The sequence below is a fragment of the Polypterus senegalus genome, chromosome 2 (assembly GCF_016835505.1).
Source record: "Polypterus senegalus isolate Bchr_013 chromosome 2, ASM1683550v1, whole genome shotgun sequence".
NCBI classification, from domain to species: Eukaryota; Metazoa; Chordata; class Cladistia; order Polypteriformes; family Polypteridae; genus Polypterus; species Polypterus senegalus.
In genome coordinates, this window is record NC_053155.1 from 204,545,544 (window position 1) to 204,565,014 (window position 19,471).

General features: G+C 36.7%; 1 protein-coding gene across 12 annotated transcripts in view; it reads left to right on the forward strand.

The window, feature by feature from the left end:
* Positions 1-19,471, forward strand: part of dmd (dystrophin) — a 2,654,580-nt gene that overhangs the window by 882,068 nt on the left and 1,753,041 nt on the right. For all 12 annotated transcript variants that reach the window (XM_039745194.1, XM_039745193.1, XM_039745197.1 and 9 more), the window contains exon 11: positions 5,751-5,932. In XM_039745194.1, the coding sequence (XP_039601128.1) occupies positions 5,751-5,932 (182 nt within the window). The remainder of the gene's footprint in view (positions 1-5,750; positions 5,933-19,471) is intronic.

A 19,471-nucleotide genomic window follows, 5' to 3' on the forward strand; every position in this document is an offset into this window, starting at 1 on the left:
TCTAACGCCAGAAGTGTCGTGGACGCTGTGTGGGCAGAGGGAAGAAGACGTATATGTGATGCTCTGTCTATTTCTTTTGTTTTGCAAAGGGGGTTTACTGAAGGAGGAAAATAAAAGCTCGTGTTTTAACTCAACGTGCCTACGTGATAATTATTTACACAACGCAGGAAAAAGCAGAGTCGAGTCGGTTACATTCTCTAGAGCAAATACACAGCATTGATCCTCTTAAAGGGAACTAATACACAGTCTGTTCATCATATTTATCCCATTTGAACTTCAATATGTTTATCATGGCAACCCACAATATAATAACAGCTTTGTTATATGAATTATTGTAAATATGAATTGTTATAAGTCATTTAGCTGATTTGCCTACATTTCCCTACTTGATCATGGGTATTGTCAAGTTTTCTTTTCTAAATCTAGACCAGTTGCATAAACATATTTCAATTTGTGTTTTGTGCATTTATAGTAGAAGCTTGATAAATGAGGCCTCATGATTGTATAAGAAAGGCAGAATGTTCATTCATTTATCCCACAATTTCCTGTTTGCAGCTAATTTGTCTCTTTCATGTCAGTTATGTCTGGTCATCAAGCCCAATGATGCACAAAATTATATGTAATTAAAAACCACCCACACTTCTTTCATTATTAGTGAAATGACCACTTACCACCCTCAACGACCCTCAGCGACCCAGACAGATATTTTTGTTTTGGGTCTGGGTACCTTTTACGGTACCTGAAACTATCTGGGTCAAAATGTCCTGCACTATCATTTTTGTATAAAACTCTGTACAGACTTTCCCAATGCATTAGAGTGACCACACTTCACAAGTAAGATCATAACTCAAAATGTCAAATAATTTCAGGGAGAAAAACTGACAGTAACTCATACTTTAAAAAGCTCAAAAACTGAAATGGGTCAAATTGACCCATAACATAATAGGTGGGTTAAGTAATTGCAAACTGGAATAGCGCTATTAGCAACTGAAAACAAAGGCAAAAAACGCACACACTCACTCTACCTTGCAAATTTCTGGCGTACCTTCTTTCAAAACAATGTGATTTGACATTTGTAAGAAAGTCTATTAGAACTTATCAGCTTCAAGTGAATATGTTATGACATGGTGTAAAAAAGAACGTATAAAAAAGTATAACAAACTTTCACCTCCCTTATGGTGCACTGTCACTGGATACTTTCTGCCTTTTATCCAATGTTTAAAGAAGGCACTGAAAATGGGTGAAAAGTAATAGGTGGAATGTATTTTCACTTGCAGGTTGTTGCATTATTTAAATCCAGTCGCCATATCAGTTTTTATATAATGGTTTACAAGTTTTTCAAGTAATCAAAAAACCTGTTTTAGACTCATATTTTTTTATTATTAATAAAAATAATTTTCAATTTTAACCATTATCCATCCATCCATTTTTCCCACTTTTCTGAGTCCAGGTCATGGGGGCAACAATATAAGCAATGATGCCCAGGCATCCTTTTTCCCTGTTACCTCCTCCAATTCCTCCAGGAGGATACTTAGGCATTCCCAGGGCAGCCAAGAGATATAATCTCCCCAGCGTGTCCTGGGTCTGCCCCGACTTCTCCTTCCAGGTAGACATACTTGAAACGCCTATCCATGGAGGCGTCCAGGATGCCCAAACCATCTCAGCTGGGTCCTTTCAATGCAGCGAAGCAGTGTGTTTATTTTGAGCTCCTTCCAAATGTCTGGGCTTCTCACCATATTCTCTAAGGCTTAGCCCAGACACTTTGCAAAGAAAACTCATTTCTTCAGTGTCTGATTAGTTGAAAAAAACTAATTGGTTTAAATTTTATTATAAAGTTTTTGATAATTATAAACATCTGGATTGAATAACCTTATATGCTGCTAAGTCTGATGAAGAATTGCTGTTAGCACTGCTATATGCTTCCTCAGTACCTTACATTTACTTTTAATTAAATGACTCACAGGTTTAATTTACCTACTAAAAACAGGTTTTCAACTTAAGGAAAAACAATTGAAATCCTCATTAAGCAAATTAGTTAAATTTGCTGGACCATAAAGAAAATTGCTATTTTGCCATCCAACCAAGTCCTGCAAATGTTTGTTTTGTTTAAGGCATCTTTTCTCTCTTAAGACTGCATAAAATATATATGAAGAATATATTTGTAGTGTTTTAAAAGTGTTCTTTTTTTGTATTTCAGTAAAAATTGAATCATATTTTTTTTGGTTATTTTCCATATAAAAAACATAGTACTTAACACTGATGTCTCGCAGTTTCAGACTACTGAGCTTAGCATTCAGCTTGAGCAACTTGTCAAGTCCATGTCAAGTGTGTCTGCTACCCTTGGGTTTGCAAGAGTTTTTTTTTCTCATACTCTAGTTTCTCTCTCACATGAAAACGTTTTATTGCTGAGTGAGTATGGATATGCGCATGAGTGTGCCGTCCAGGGCTGTTTTCTGTGTTGTGCCCAGTACTTCACAATAGCTTTCTGCACTCACAGCACTTAAAGATTCATCTCTTCTCTGGCAATCATGCCACTCTAGCTGTGGTCATTTCCTTATTCCATTTTCTTGTTATAATTGTACTTAATCCAAATTCCACTTTAACGACACATCATTCTGTTTATCTATTCCAATGTACTAGTATGTTGTTCTCTACTTACTGTACTGTAAATACACTTTAGTTAGTGTACTTGAAAACTGTTAACATTTACTTTTTATTCTAACCGGTAGTGGAGAATGTTGTTATTTTCTCCTTGTGTGCTGAAAAGCACCTTGAAATTGTGTACTCTATGAATGGCACAATATAAGACAGAAAATGGCAGAATAAATGCCCATCTGGTATCTTGTGTGCCTACAATTTCTTTACTTTCTACGTGAACAGCTTCCATTATCTCTTGATATTTTTTTAAATATTGGTTTCTTTTGCTCTGATTCAAAAGAGTAATGAATGTTAGAAGGACAATTTGTTACCATCATTTTAACCTTTATCAAACCTACTTAATCTTTTGAGGGAAGATAGAAATGACTACATTGGTCGAGCTTCATGACCAGACCTAGGGAGAGCTATGAAAGAAATCTTTTGAAATATGAGAAGTTAAAGATGGCAGGTAATTGGGAATGTTAAAATCAGAAGGGTAGTTTTGAAAATAATCTGATACTTTAAGATCAATAAATGTTATTGAATCAGACCATGAGAAATATCCTCAAATGTATTCAGTTCATGTGAGAACTCTGACAGTCAGCATTGTAAACTTATTGTAGTCAGTGGATACTTTAAGCTGACAATGGTGAGTCAATTGCTACCTGCGTGAATCTGTTTGTGTGGAACTTTCATTTTGTCCTTGTACAATATGAGTCTCTTTGAAGTACTCTGGTGTTTCCAATATCCCAAAGATGTGTAAGTCAGACTGATTCTCATCCTAAAATTAATCCTATATTAGATAGTAGGTGGGTATGTGTAAGTTTGTCCTAACAAATACTGGCATCTTGTCCAGGGATGCTGCTTGGTGCCTATCAGCCAATATCATTAAGGTCAGATCCAACTTCTCAAAACGTTGTTTTGCAATTAGCAAGTTTTAAAAATGAATGAATTGTACCAGAGCTAAATTTTCCATCCATCCATTATCCAACCCGCTATATCCTAACTACAGGGTCACGGGGGTCTGCTGAAGCCCAACCCAGCCAACACAGGTCGCAAGGCAGGAAACAATCCCTGGGCAGGGTGCCAGCCCACCTCAGAGATCTAAATTTTAGATGCTGATAATTTAAGGTTTTTTAGATTTTCATATTTTGTTTGGTTGCTGCATGTTTTATTGTTAAAACTACACAGACTATCTCTGTATAATTTAAATATTTGAGGACTTTTTTAGTGACATTCTTTATTTAGTTTTCTGGCACGGCAATCATTCTGACTTTTGGAAACACTATAGTGAGAAAAAGAACAAGTATTATCACTTATGAATGTTACATTGTAGCTCTGACCAAGTGAGCAAGCACATTTTCTGTTTTGAGAAAATTTACTTGACCTTGATAAAATATTTGCTTTTTTCCCGTAATGGCCAGTAAGTCAGTCATCATCCAACCCGCTATATCCTGACACAGAGTCACGGGGGTCTGGCAATCCCAGCCAGCACTGGGCACAAGGCAGGAACAAATTCCTGGGCAGGGCGCCAGCCCACTGCAGGGCACACACACACCAAGTACACACTAGGGACAATTTAGGATCGCCAATGCACCTAACCTGCATGTCTTTAGACTGTGGGAGGAAATTGGAGCACCCGCATGCAGACACGGAGAGAACATGCAAACTCCACGCAGGGAGGACCCTGGAAGAGAACCATGGTCTCTTTACTGCGAGGCAGCAGCGCTACCACAGCGCCACCGTGCCACCCCTCCAGTAATAGCAATGTCATAAATATCTGAGCATAGATACATGTCATTAGTTACTATTTTAATGAAATTAGAGATGAAAACATACAATTTGCCTTGTATTAGCATTCAAAAGTAACTAATCAAACATTATTTATGGCTGACAATTTATCAGGACAGATTTTAAAACTTTGCTTTTTACTTAATTTAATGCGCACTTACACAAAAAAAGATCTTTAGAAATATTAATGAAAAGATCTGTGCCCTGTCCAGGCCCATTTCCTGCTTTGTGCCCACTGATGTCAGGCTAAGCTTCAGCCCCTGTGACCCTAAATAGGATTATGTGTGTTGAAAATGGAGGACAGAGACTGATTGACTGGCTGTAAAGGTCCTTCATGTAAAGTAGCCAAGGAGAATGTAGTGAATTTAAGTCACAAAGACACTGACATGAGAACAGCATTGAATGAGTAAAGTATTTTTAATCATAATAAATGTTTGGGATGGAAGGGTGGACAACCCACTCACTGAGTCCATTGCTAACCCCAGTGACTACTAGCAGGGGACTTTATACTAGCTTTGTTCTGTTACCTTGAGTCTCTGACTGCTGCCCAGTCCTGTCCAGAATAGTGTTTGCTTTTTTTTCCTTTTTACTTCTTCCAATTTTCCTCTTAAAGCATGAATCACACATAAAGCAATATACTGACCTCTAATCTTAATCTCTTTAGGAAATCTGCATGCAACACTGAGGTGCAAGCTAGAATACTCTTTAAATATATCTGTAGAGCATTCTGGTACCCCAAGGAGATTGTAGCCAAATGTAATACACTTTACTGTATGTGTCAGTACTTAGAAAAAAGTTTGAAGACACCATTATGAAACAGAAGCAGTTGAATATTAAGTAATCCTTGTGAATTTGCTTCGGATGCATTTTGCTGTGCAGCGCCTGCTAAAAGCATTCTCCTTTCCTGATTCTAGTAATTTGAAAGATAACATTCTATATCGCGTAGAACATTTCTTTCTATTCTCCTTGCATCCTCCAATTTATATTGGTCCTTTTTTAAACATATAAAGCTGCTAACCATTTTCACCAGCAGACATAAAACATGGATACAAATAAAAGAAAATACTTTGGAATTTTAAATTTGCTTCTAGTTGGCAACTTTTAATTGAAATTCCTCATCCCAATGCTGAATATTAGTTCTGTTTACACCATACATTGACAGTGCTGACAGGGGCATTCATGAGACAAAAACAACATCCATGCTTGACAATGTACTTGGATATCTTTTTACTCAGTCTTTCTCATAGTATTTTCGCTATTGATAAACTAGGTATAAGTATCATGGTGTCAAGTTGTGATAATTATGTTCTGTTGTGTTCTAGGGCTTCATGGTGGAATTAACATCTCATCAGGGCAATGTGGGCAAGGTCCTTCAGGCAGGGAGCCAGTTGCTCTCTGTAGGAAAACTAACAGAAGATGAAGAAAATGAGATTGAGGAACAAATGAACCTTCTGAATTCTCGATGGGAAAATCTCAGGGTAGCCAGCATGGAGAGGCAAAGCAAGTATGTACCAGGAAAAAATAAATCTGAAAACAATATTTGGATATGACATATTTATATTGGGGCTGCAGGGCACAGTGGTTAATGCTGCTGCCTTACATTTCTAGCATCCTGAGTCTAATTTCTGCCTGCTTCTGTATGGAGTGTGGAGCATGGTTTCTCCCTTATTGTATGGGTTTTGCATGGGTAATCTGTCTTTCTCCTTTATTCAAAGGCCATTCATGCAAGGCTGAATGGTCATAGTGTGAGAGAGTGTGAATGTGTGTCATAAATTTACTGGCATTCCTGGTTTCTACCTTTTGTCTGATGTCAATAAGATAATTGTGGCTTCTTGATTCTGTTTAGTGGAAAAAACATCTTGAAAACATGGATGAATGTTAATGTTGCCATTAATGCATGCACAAATACTGTTTCTGCAATAAGTATAAGTAATGTATAAACATTCTGCAGATTGCTTTAAATTACACTCAATTATTATTATTTTAAGAAGTAATCCCAACCGAGAACAGAATTTTTTTTGTAGTTACACCAGTGTAGTTATTCCACTCACAAACTTTAAAAAAAAGAAACAATTATGTTCAATAGTTTGTCTGATCCTAATTATAAAAAAGGTAAGTAATATAAAAGAGAGTGTATTTCCTTCATGGACACATCTCCTTGAACAGTCTCATTGAATATAGTCAGCCAACCTGTCTATTTCCAAGGAGATTGTTTCTGTAAAGGTAAAGAATGATTTGATTGCCTGGAGCACAAGTAAAGGCAAACAGATATTGGCTTCACTGTTTAATTGTGCTCTTAACCTTTTGCTTCATTTGTCAATACAATTATCCATATGAGAGTGTTGGTCTCGTCCGTTACAGGAGATGGACGTCTGGAGCGGAGCTCCGCTGCAGCAACTTTATTTTTTCTCTTATTTCTTATTATCCCGAGGTATCTTGTATTTACCTAACTTAGGGAGTTTCTATTACAGTATATAAACATGAGTAACAAGAAAGGGGGTCAGAAAGAAATGGAAAAGAAACCTAAAACTACACCCAGTCTAGACAGGCATCAGGCCCAAGTGCAAGTGCAAGGTACGGCCTTTCAGAGACTGACCTGGAACAGGCAGGTGAAAACACAGATTTCCCAGGACCCTACTCCACTTCATCATCTCCAGTGAAAATGGTGCAGGTCACAATAGCTCACCGATTCCAGAAAATCACTTGAAACTAGAGATCGACTTGCAGTCCAAGCATTTATCTTCTCCTTGCGAGCCGGAAGCATCGGCAGTAACAGGGGCTACCACTTCACCCGCAGTGTACGAAAGCCGAAACAATTTCTCCGAACTGAAGGAAATGATCGCAACATTGGCCACGGCCATGACCATGGCCATAAGTGATCTCAAGAAAGACATTTAGAAAGACATTCCGAAAAATATGAAGAAAGAAATAAATGGCTTGCTCAAGACAATTGAGAAGACAAACGAGAAGCTGTGGCTGGAGCTGCAAGAGATGCAGCAGAAATATAAAGACTTGGAAAGATATGTTGAGAAAAAGTGAAGAACACATTCAGGAAACTGCGTCCAAACTGCGAGAACTTCATGATCAGCTGGAAGACGTTAAGCAGACATTCACGGTTCAAATTGAAACAGCGGAACAATTGGCATCTTATGCCGATGGAAAAGCTACAGCTATGAATTCCGAATGCAAAAAACTCGGAGACAGACTTGCAGCTCTGGAAGATGGATGCAGAAGGAATAATATTAGAATTGAAGGTCTACCTGAGAACCGTGAAAGTTCAAACCCAGTGAAATTCGTAAAAGAACTATTCTCAAAAATAACTGGAGAGGACTTTAAATCAGATACCGAGATAGCAGCAGCTTATCGCATATGTGGATCAAATACCTCTAAACCTATGACTTTAATTGTCCGCTTCAAGAAATTACAATTTAAGCTTAATGTAATGGCACTTCTCAGACACAAACGAGATTATATTTGAAAATAACCACATTCGTATTTTCCTTGATTTGTCACCCTCAACAGCTGCTAAACGTGCAGCTTTTTGCAACATTAAACAGCGGTTACGGAAAGCCGATATCAGATACAGCCTCTTGTATCCTGCCAAACTGAAAGTGGATATCCAAGACAAATATCACATCTTCTCCTTCAAGTAGGAAGCAGAAAAGGAGTTATTTAAGAAAGCTGATCCTGACACTTTTTTGAAAGACAAAAGTGAGTCGCATCCTGTCATGGTATGGCAAAAAAATATTACCTGCTGTCTGATCTGCTTGCAGTGATACGGGTACCATAATTATACATCCTTTTTTCTTCTCGGCCACTTTTTGTTTATGTTTTAATTACAATTACACGCATGTGTGTGGAAGAAATTAAAGTAGTGTTTTTTTTTTGTTTTTTTTTTTATTTATCATAGTTTTTAACTATTCTAAAGGAGACTGTTTAACATCATACCCTTCGTTTATTCTTACTGTCGTAATTTGCATTAGGGTTTACTATGCTTATCCAGGGCCACTTTTTCACACCATTCCCTGGGTTTACTCTCTTAATATTTCAAGACTGTTGATTATATTTTATTCTTATAGTATTTAGACTTTATCAGCAATAGATATCTCTACTTTATAATCCTCAAATGCTGCTGCTGGCGGTTTGTTTTGTTTTGGACGTGGTCTGTCTCTAGGAATGTCAGAGGACTGCGACTTTGTGAAGTGGGGTCTAGCCTCATGTGGAGAGACAAAATGGGGGAGTTAGGGATAAGGGGGAGAGAAAGAGAGCAAGCTATATCTAATATATCCTTTTAATCCTTATAATTATAACTTCCAACATAACAATAGGCTACATGACAATAACTTGTAGGAAAAATGGAAATTAAGGTTAAAGCTGTCTCACTTCCAGTTAAGACTACAAAATGACATCAAAAATTTAGAATCAATGTCTCCATGATGGGACAGTTAACTTTGTGAGCTGGAATGTTAAAGGCCTGAATCACGAATTAAAGAGAAAGAAAGTATTTTCTCACCTAACAGGTCTAAATGCTAAAATAGTATTTTTACAGGAGACCCACTTATTAAGCAAAGATCAGTTCCGGCTACAAAAAGACTGGACTGGCCAAATGTTCCATTCCAGCTTTACAAAGAAAACTAGAGGTGTGGGAATTCTTATATGTAGAACAGTCTCATTTGTAGCATCAGATGTAGTATCTGATCCTGATATGTGATTTATTTAACTGTAAAGTGATTTTGATAAATGTTTATGCACCCAATGTCGATGATAGGGAATTCATGCAAAATGTATTTGCATCTATTCCCCAATGTGAACACTCATAAAATTTTAATGGCTGGGGACTTAAATTGTGTTTTAAATCCACTCTTAGATAGGTCTCCTGTCACAGGGGGGATGACATCTAACACTGCAAAGACAATTACACACTTATCAGACCCCTGGAGGTTTCTAAACCCAAACTCAAGAACATATTCCTTCTACTCACCAGTGCATCATTGCTAGTCAAGATTGATTATTTCTTTATAGATAATAATTTCTTGCCTGCAATTAAATCTTGCAAGTACGATGCTATTGTATTTCTGACCATGCCCCTCTGAACTTGGAGCTGAAATCATTATGCCCCACATACTCATCTCGCAGATGGTGTCTTAACCAATTTCTAATAGTAGATGAGAACTGTACAGTACGTATATCGAAACAAACCAGTTTCTTCCTAGAGACAAATACATCCTCAGAGGTCTCTGCAGGAATACTCTGGGAAACTCAAAGGCCTTCTTAAGAGGAAAGATTATTTAATATCTTTCACACAGAAAAAAATTAGAAACCAAGAAGGTATCAAAGCTAACCAGCGAAAATACTAGAATAGATGAAGAACATGCCAGGTGTCCAAGTGAAGCTCTTCATAGGAAAAGACAGTCTCTGCAATCAGCGCTCAACCTTTTAACAACCAAAGAAACTGAACAACTCATTTTTAAATCAAGACATCATTACTATGAACACAGAGAGAAAGCTAATAAGCTCTTTGCTCAACAAATCCACAAGCAAGAAGTTCGCAATACAATCCCAGCAATCACCAACAAGAACGGAGATAAAATCATTGACCATGAAAATATAATGCACACATTTAGAGACTACTATAAATCCTTATATTCAACTGAGTTCAAAGGGACAAAACACAATCTATTGCATTTCTGAGTACATTATAGATACCACAAATAGATACTTTTATTGCAGAGGAATTGGATAAACCTCTGGTGCTATCAGAATTACTAGATGTAATAAAGTCACTTCAGAGCTGGAAAGCAGCAGGCCCTGATGGCTACCCTGTCAAATTTTATAAGAAATTCTCTACTCCGCTAGCTCCTCTCTTATTAGCAGCATTTACAGAAGCTAGAGACAATAAAATTCTACCTCAAACTTTTCGCCAAGCATTAATCACCATCTTTTCTAAACAAAACAAGGACGTAGTTCAATGTGCATCATACAGACCAATTTCACTGCTGAATAATGATGTTAAGATACTCTCCAAAGTCCTAGCTAGAAGGATGGAGAAAGTTCTGCCTTCGGTAATATCACAAGATGAAACTGGATTTATTAAAGGCCGACACTTAGTTTCCAATCTCTGACACCTGTTTAATGTAATATATTCACCTGCAAAGTCAAACACCCCGGAGTTATTATTATCATTGAATGCAGAAAAAGCATTTGATATAATTGAATGGAACTACCTTCTCACTACATTAGAGAAATTTGGGTTTGGCCCGAATATTTGTGCATGGATCAAACTACTGTATACAAATCCAGAAGCTTCAGTTTGTATTAACAGCATTTCCTCAGACTACTTTAAACTAGAATGTGGTACTAGACAAGTATGCCCCTTGTCACCACTGCTATTTGCAATCGCCACTGAACCACTGGCAGTTTACTGATGAAATGCTAATCAGATAAAGAGAATTATCAGAGACAGAGAAGGACAGGAACAGAAAATTTCTCTATATGCAGATGATATGGTTTTGTATATATCAGACCCACAAAATACTGTGCCTGCAGTCTTAGCAGCACTTTTGGACACCTTCCCTTTTATTATTGCAGATCAGTTTAAATACCTAAGGGTAAATAATAGTAAACATTAAGCTCATTATCAACAAAATTTCGCCATCTGTATGGAAAAAATTAAGCAAGACTTGCATAGATGGTCAACTCTCCGTCTCACTCTAGCTGGATGAATTAACATTGTTAAGATAATTATCCTTCCTAAACTTCTTTTTTTATTTCAAAACATTCCAATATACATCAATAAATCATTCTTTAAGCAATTACATTCAACCATAACCTCATTTAGAACCTAAAACATCCACATATCCAAAGAGTGACTCTACAAAAACCTAAGACAGAAGGTGGCATGGCTCTACCTAACTTTCAGTTTTATTACTGGGCAGCAAACATACAAGTTATAAAAACCTAGACACAAATCGATGAACATACACAGGCTTGGTCTGCAATAGAAATAAAATCCTGCAGTACTTCTCTATTTTCCCTGCTTTGTGCCCCAATAAATGCAAGTTATCTCCAATATACTAATAACCCAATTGTGCTTCACTCACTCAGAATATGGAACCAATGTAGAAAGCATTTTAAGATGGAGAATCTTTTATTTGTGGCACCTCTGCATAAGAACCACCTTTTTCAACCCTCGCAAACATATGCAAACATTAATATCTGGAAAACATTTGGGATTAAATTTAGAGATCTTTATACAGACAACATCTTTGCATCCTATGAACAATTACATTCCAATTTTTTTTTTTCCAGCAACAGCAATCAGAAACTTTGTCAAACAGAACCTGCCCAATTCTTCCAATCTCTCACCTTCCTCTATGCTGGAAAAAATATTGCTCAGTCTCGAGGACTCAGACAGCATTTCTGCAATATGTAAAAATATTTTAGTCTCTCCCTTTCAAAGATCCAAAAGTACAATGGGTAAAGGATCTCTCACTCAACATATCAGAAAAGGAATGGAAGGTAGCAATGCAGAGAATCCACTCGAGCTTCATATGCGCAAAGCATACAATTATTCAACTCAAAATTATATATCGAGCACATCTGTCTTGCTTGAAATTGTCCAAAATGTTTCCAGGGCAAGATTCAACCTGTGAACGCTGCAATCAAGCTCCAGCATCACTGGGTGACATGTTCTGGGCCTGTACCAAATTAACATCATTCTGGACAATAATTTTTAAGTGTCTTTCAGACAGCCTTGGTGTTATAATCCCTCCTAATCCACTAACAGCTGTGTTTGGTGTTCTTCCAGATGGGCTTAAAGTGGAGAAGGACAAACAAACTGTGTTTGCCTTCAGTACACTATTGCCATGCAGACTTATTTTGCTAAACTGGAAGAATCCTAACTCTCCTCTTTTAAGTCAGTTGGTAACTGATGTTCTATATTATTTGAAATTGGAAAAAATCAAATTCTCACTTAGAGGATCTGTGCAGAACGTTTTCAAAACCTGCCAGGATCTGATAAATAATATTTTAGAATAAGCTCTTAAAGCACAGTGGAAGTAGATTCTCTCCCCATTTCTTTTTCTTCTCCATTTATCTTTATCCGCCTAATAAGCTCATCAATTTTTTCCTTTTTACTATTTTTAAGGTTTAGTCCGTTGGCCATGCTCTCTTTCTCAGGGGTGGGGGTTAATTTGTTTTTAATCCTATTTTTTTTTTGTAAAAATGGATCTATTTGTATGGAATGATTACAATAAAATCAATACAATTAAAAAAAACAATTACCTATATGTAGCTGAAGTTGCATCATATATAGGAATATATCTTATGCAACATGAAAGCCATTTTAAGCACTTTTGTGTTTCCCTTTACTTGTTTAAATGTATGCATGTGAGTATCTTACACCTGTAATAAGCAGATTAAAAACAGAAGAAACTAAATCAGCAAAAGAGCACTAGTAAGAGCTGCTGTAATGCCTCAGTGCCCATCTGAGCACTGAGGAAAGTGGCACAAGATCAAAAGATCACTTTGTAAAGGGAACTAAGAATGATTAACAGAATCACCAGAGCCCGAGGCAAGGCATCCTTTCTTTTATTATGTCCATCAAGTTTTTCTAGCTCTGATAAATATTCAAGAAGAATATCCTAATATAATATTGCTCCAGTGAAATTAAGCATATGGTAAGGCATGTTCAAGGAATGAACAGGTTGACTGTGGTCTTTAAAATAAAGCAAGCTGATTTATAGCACATATTCTTTATAAGATTATGCATGCATGACAACATAATTTGCACTTTTATGAGGCTAGAACTAATAGGATGTAGAAGAGATTACAATTGTTTTTTTCCTTTTTTGCTAAACACTCCTCACCTCAATATTATAGGTGAACTTGAGGACATATACTTGAATACATTTTTTCAGCCTTACTTTGGATTTCCCTAAATACTTCATTAAAATAGCAAAAAAGAAAACATTTCACAAACCAATATATCCTGGTTCATATTTCATAAGTAGCAGTGTGAATTGAACAATTTTCAGGTCATATGCATCAAATACCATTTTAAAAGTTCACTCCTATGCGGGAATCTCTTTATGTTCCTGTTAACAGTCTTTTGCCTATTTGCTCACAGTTGCAGTAATAACTTCATAGTCTATCAAATGTTCATAACATTCGAATCTGTTTGGGTAATCTAATCATCTTCATCAATTTCAGAATGGAGAATTTTTGTTTTATTCAACAAAAAGCATATACTGGTGCAAGTACATTTATTCATCCATTTTTCAGACTCACCTGTTCCTTTGATTTTTTTAATTCAAGTCTCAGCAATAAAACAAAGTTTTTGCATTTTTCTTCACCACATACGGTAAGAGATAGCATTTGTTTTAAATTGATTTTTCATTCTAAAAGTGTGTAGAAATCAACAAACCATATTAGGACCAATAAATATACAATACACTACAGTATACTAAAAAACAAACATTTTTCTTCAAGGTTTTACAATGACTTGTTGTAGAAGTCCTGCAATATCATGTGAAGTGCAGGCTGATGTAAAAAGATACCTAGGAGGACATTGCACATCTCAGACACTAAAATAATAATAAGTAAAAGATAAGCTCAACATATATGATTTGGATCACCTGGGAAGTTGGATGGCTTGTGGTGTAAATATTTCAAAGTGATTGTAAACGTTGACATTTTTATTGCTGTGTATTCACAGTACTTCCAAAGACACCCTTTCAACCTCCCTTCAGTAAACAACAGGACAAAATGACATGCAGTATCATGCAAGATTTCCTTTATGTTATTTTTGCTTCTACCTCCACAATTTGAGATTAGTACAACTTTGCTAGCTGTAATATTAACAAGTCATACTCATGTAAGGTATTGAATAAGTAGACAGATAAAATGAGAAAATCCACATATACTGTACATGGTACTCTCTCTAAATTGTGTATTTAATCCATCTGTAAATGGTTGCAAATATTTCTTTTAAAAATTTCCCACATAACATTTTAATCTAAATTACTCAACAAGAAACTTCAGTCTGTTTTGCATATTGTTAAATCTATACATACAGAAATGTTTTATATGTATGGAACATGGGAGTAATGCTAGTTTTACTAAATTGTAAAAACAGTGTTTCAGCTGAATATTTAAGTGTTTATCAGAAGTAATCAAAACTGTTTTCTCTCCATATAAAAATTAGCTTTAAAATACAATACTCATAAATAACACAAAAACCACTTTTTTTTTTTTTTGAGTTTCATGGCTTTTATAACGTTAATGTAATTCAGAGGTAGTGCTGAAATCTCTTGCCACTCAGTGAATTGCATCTGTCATCCTTTATTACTGTCTTGTGAGAAAAGGTGAAAAAGAAACAGTATTAACCAATGAGTCAAGCATCATACAGGAACTTCTGCCTCGCCCTGGTAAAATTGCATGTTCATCATATTTAAATCTGGTAAAAAAAGACACCTTATGGAATCCATATATAAATATAGTTTATGCAGATGAGGATCTATACATACATGCTTTTATTTAATTATTTTAATACTAATGAAAACATAACTTCAATAGCTCACAGTTCCATCAAAGATACATTTGTACAAACAATATAGCAATTGTCCAAAAAGAAATCCAAAACATTCCACCAATCTAAAAAAGACATTCAGAGACAACTTCACTCCCCTACTGACATCAGAGATCCACAAAATAAAAAAAAAGTTTCTTATACTGGGTGAGTCAAAACTATGTTAACACTAATGATACTGCTATGAATATACTTACATATAATTTTTGTGGACAATTTATGTGCCACATATGGTACATGTGTTGAGCATGATGGCGAACAGGTTGAAACATTCTTATAAATCATCTTGCACATATGAAGTATGTTTTGTAAATAAATTGTTTCCGACATTCAAATGTTAACATAATTTTGACTCACCCTGTATATCTTTAAATAGCATAAATGGTAAAGATGACATCGAGCAAGCAATTTTATAGTGACAATAGTGTGTTTTTCCATAAATCTAAAAAATTCTTGAACTGTTCCTTATAGAGGGAATTTCATCTATACTAATAAAATGCAAAGCCCTCACTGATTGACTGACTCACTGACTCACTCATCACTAATTCTCCAACTTCCCGTGTAGGTAGAAGGCTGAAATTTGGCAGGCTTATTCCTTACAGCTTACTTACAAAATTTAAGCAGGTTTCATTTCGAAATTCTACGCGGAACGGTCATAACTGAATCCTACTTACATACATATATACGGCCATAGCCTGCAGCTCGGTCACCGTGTGAGGCGGAGTTGTGTCCCCCATCACCACGCCTCCCACGTAGTTGGCTGCCTGCCTGTATTGCATACCCCATACCCACGCCTCCCACATAATTGAGTGAGTGCCCATATAAGGCCGTCCGTCAGCAGCAATCCAATAGACACGCTGCCGCTAAATATTCGCAGGCAATTCAAAAAGTTAATACCGGGAATGCCTGTTAAACATCTTAGATTCACGAGTAGTGATTTGGGTGTTGAGATATCTATCGAGGTGATCACTGTAATATTTATATGTCATTGAAATGTATTATTATCAGGCATGGTTTAGGCACCTATATCATCAGGAAGGCACCAGAAAAAGGGACCTCAAGGTTACTATTATGGAAGTTAATTTAGAGCACGGATGCTGTGAATGTAAGAGCTGTAATAAATAACGTTCCCCTGAATACTTTAAAAGAAGGTTTCACCATCATTTCATTTTTCACAATTTGTAAAAACAAGACATTGTGTCAGAATAGAGGACAGTCATGGATTTTGTCGGAGTTCCCTCGCCATGAATTGACTGTGATTCTCTTAACCTGCTGGGAGAATGGAAAAAGTTCCGACAGCACGTGGAGCTGATGTTTTCTGGCCCGCTAAAAGGCAAAGACGAGAATGAGAAATGCAGCTACCTGCTCCTGTGAACTGGGGAAAAAGGAAGAGACATTTTTAACACATGGACTCTTACCCAGGAGGAAGCCAAGGTACTGAAAACTTATTATGACCGTTTTGAGGTGTTTGTCATGCCTAAGACGAATATGATATTCGCGAGATACAAGTTTAATGAGAAGACGCAGGGTATAAACAAGACTTTTGATCACTTTGTAATGGAGTTAAAATTGCTGGTGAAGGACTGTGCTTATGCAAACGAAGATGAGATGGTCAGGGATAGACTAGTGTTTGGCACAAACTCAGCGAAAGTGCGAGAGAAACGTTTAAGTGCCGGGTCTGAGCTACTATTAAATAAAGCCATGGACATCGCAAGATCGCACGAGATAGCACAAGCACAGCCGAGAACCTTCCATGCATGTACTCTGAGCGGCTCACGTGAACACACTGTGAACACAGTACGCAGACAACAAGCAAGAGCTCCAAAGAGCGCTGAACAAAAAACACATTACACAATTGAGAAGGCAGCAAAAGAATATGAAGTGAGTGATGCATACAAACATATTCATAAGTGCAGCTACTGCGGAAACAAAGCATACGGTGGAAAAAGTCAATGTCCAGCTAAAGGAAGACAGTGTAAAAAATGTGGTAAATTGAACCACTTCGCTAAAGTTTGCAGGACTGGGAAAGGCAAATCCGTGCATGCAGTGTGTGATGTCTCAGATAAAGAGGAAGACTAGCTGTTTATTGATGCAGTGAGAATGGAACAACCCTCTGAATCTGAACAAGCCTTTGTAGACATATCAATAGGAAAGCAAGGTGTAAAGCTTAAGTTTAAATTAAGTTCATAGACACGCTGCTGCTAAATATTCACAGGCAAATCCACAACTTAATACCGGGAATGTCTGTTAAACATCTTAGATTCACGAGTACCGATTTGGGTAGTGAACACTTCGATGAATGAAACCTGTTATCTTTACAACGGAATGTAACTTGAACACAACACATCCTCCAAATACGAACCTGATTGAAAGAAATAATGATAATCAAATCCTTGATGACAACAACACTCATAACAGTCACAAAACAATTACATTGACAATCATGTTACATTATTTTTAAAATGTTTCCTTTTCTTTTTCATAACTTCTTTAACACACTACTTCTCCGCTGTGAAGTTTTGCTAGTTAAACAATATAAGGCAGTTGCATTATTTCACAAAATTATTGAACTATTTTACAAAGTTATCGTCTTATTACACTAATAGGACTGATTTTTTTATTAAATATATTACTTGTTTGATTTCTGTTGGCTGTGCAGGATTTGTCTTCTAAGGCAGATGAAAAGACATTCAGCATGTTGCAGTGGTCAATTTATAACTATAGTTCTAATTACACTATTTCGTACCTAAAATTATTTTTAAACTGGACAACATGTTCACTTAATGCCAAGCATTCCTCACTTACATCTCCAAACATTCAAGACTAATTCCTAGTCTGGTCAAGGTGTGTTTGGACTTTTAGGATTTGTGTGGAGCAAATGATAGAAGTGGCTGTATGTAAGTGTTTCTAGAACATGTTTCTTCCATGCACTCATCTCTGATAAGGTTATATCTCATTAAGGAACACTATACTAAAAATAAAAAAGTAAAATGGAGGGACGCAACACACTATTTTCAGTTTCAGATATCCATCTGTTTTATTAATCTACCTATCCACCAAATTTCTAAATCATAAAGATCAGGGGTTTCTAAAACCTTCACAGCTAGGCAAGCACCAATCCTGGATGCATGGCAGCAGTATTTAAAACTGTGGTATCAATATTTTCTGTATTTCATGGCTGTACATTGTTAAGGTTGTGCCTACACCACAGACAGACAAAAACACCTATAAGTCCTCTATTTTATAAACATTAATATTCACTGTAATGTATGCAAAATTACATTAGGAGACTGCTGAATTCTGGATATAGATTTAAGTTTGAATTCACTTTTTTATATCAATGTGCAGGCTACAGTAACAGGTAACTGTAAATTCCCATGATTTTAATGAGTGTTGGTATGTGCCCAGTATTGCTGGGATAATTGTTGGCTCATAGTGACCCTGAAGTAGATAAGGAGTGTGAAAACTGGCCTCGACCACGAACAGACACCAAGATATCTATGTGTTAAACACATTCTTTTATTGTGTTTTCCTTCTGCCAGAACAGCACAATGCCCAAAACACTCTCTGTCTTTATTATGTTCTACTCTTGCCACCTGCACTCCTCTCTCATGAAGCTCTGTCACACCTCCCAACTCCGGCTCCCAGAATGTAGTGAGGCGGCCCTTTTTAAACAGTACCCGGATGTGCTCTAGGTGCTTCCTGACAAGCTTCCTGCAGCACTTCCGGGTGTGGTGAAAGTGCTGCATGAGCACCCAGAAGCACTCAAGGTGTATCTGTCTTTTGGCTTAGCAGCACATCATTTTGTGGCGGAAGTGCTGCAGTCCATGTTGCCTGGAACTTTCGGGCATCCCCTAGTGGTGGCCCCATGCCCCAACAGGGTGGAGCCTGTCACCTCCGATCTTGTGGCTCACCTGTACCCCAGGGCGGTACATGAATCCTGATTCAGGAAAGGGCACAATTACACATGCTCACTCATACCAAACAAAGACACAGATTATGACAAACTAAGAATTAAAACTTGAACCCCTGGAGCTGCGAGGCAATAGGACTGGCCAATGTGCTACCATATTACACAGTTTCAATATAATGAGCTTATAACCAAACTGACAGTTTACAAGTTTCTTCTTCTCATTTTCCTGCAACATTCTTTCTGATGTTTTCCTTAGAAAGAAATGTTATTGGCTGCAATCAATTAAAACATTTAAAAATTAACTCATTGCTTGTGTGAAATAACACAATCGTACTTTCAAAATCACATTATAAAAAAGTGAAAAATCCTAACTTTTTTTTTTGCAACAGACAGATTAATCTTACACAGTTCTTAGTTATGTTGTGTTTACAATTCATATTTATCATGTTTCAGGATAGTAGATTTCCAGTTTCACACTAAGAGTTTATTTATGTTTTTAAAATGTACTGTTGTGCCTTCTTAAATGGAGGGCATGGGAAAGA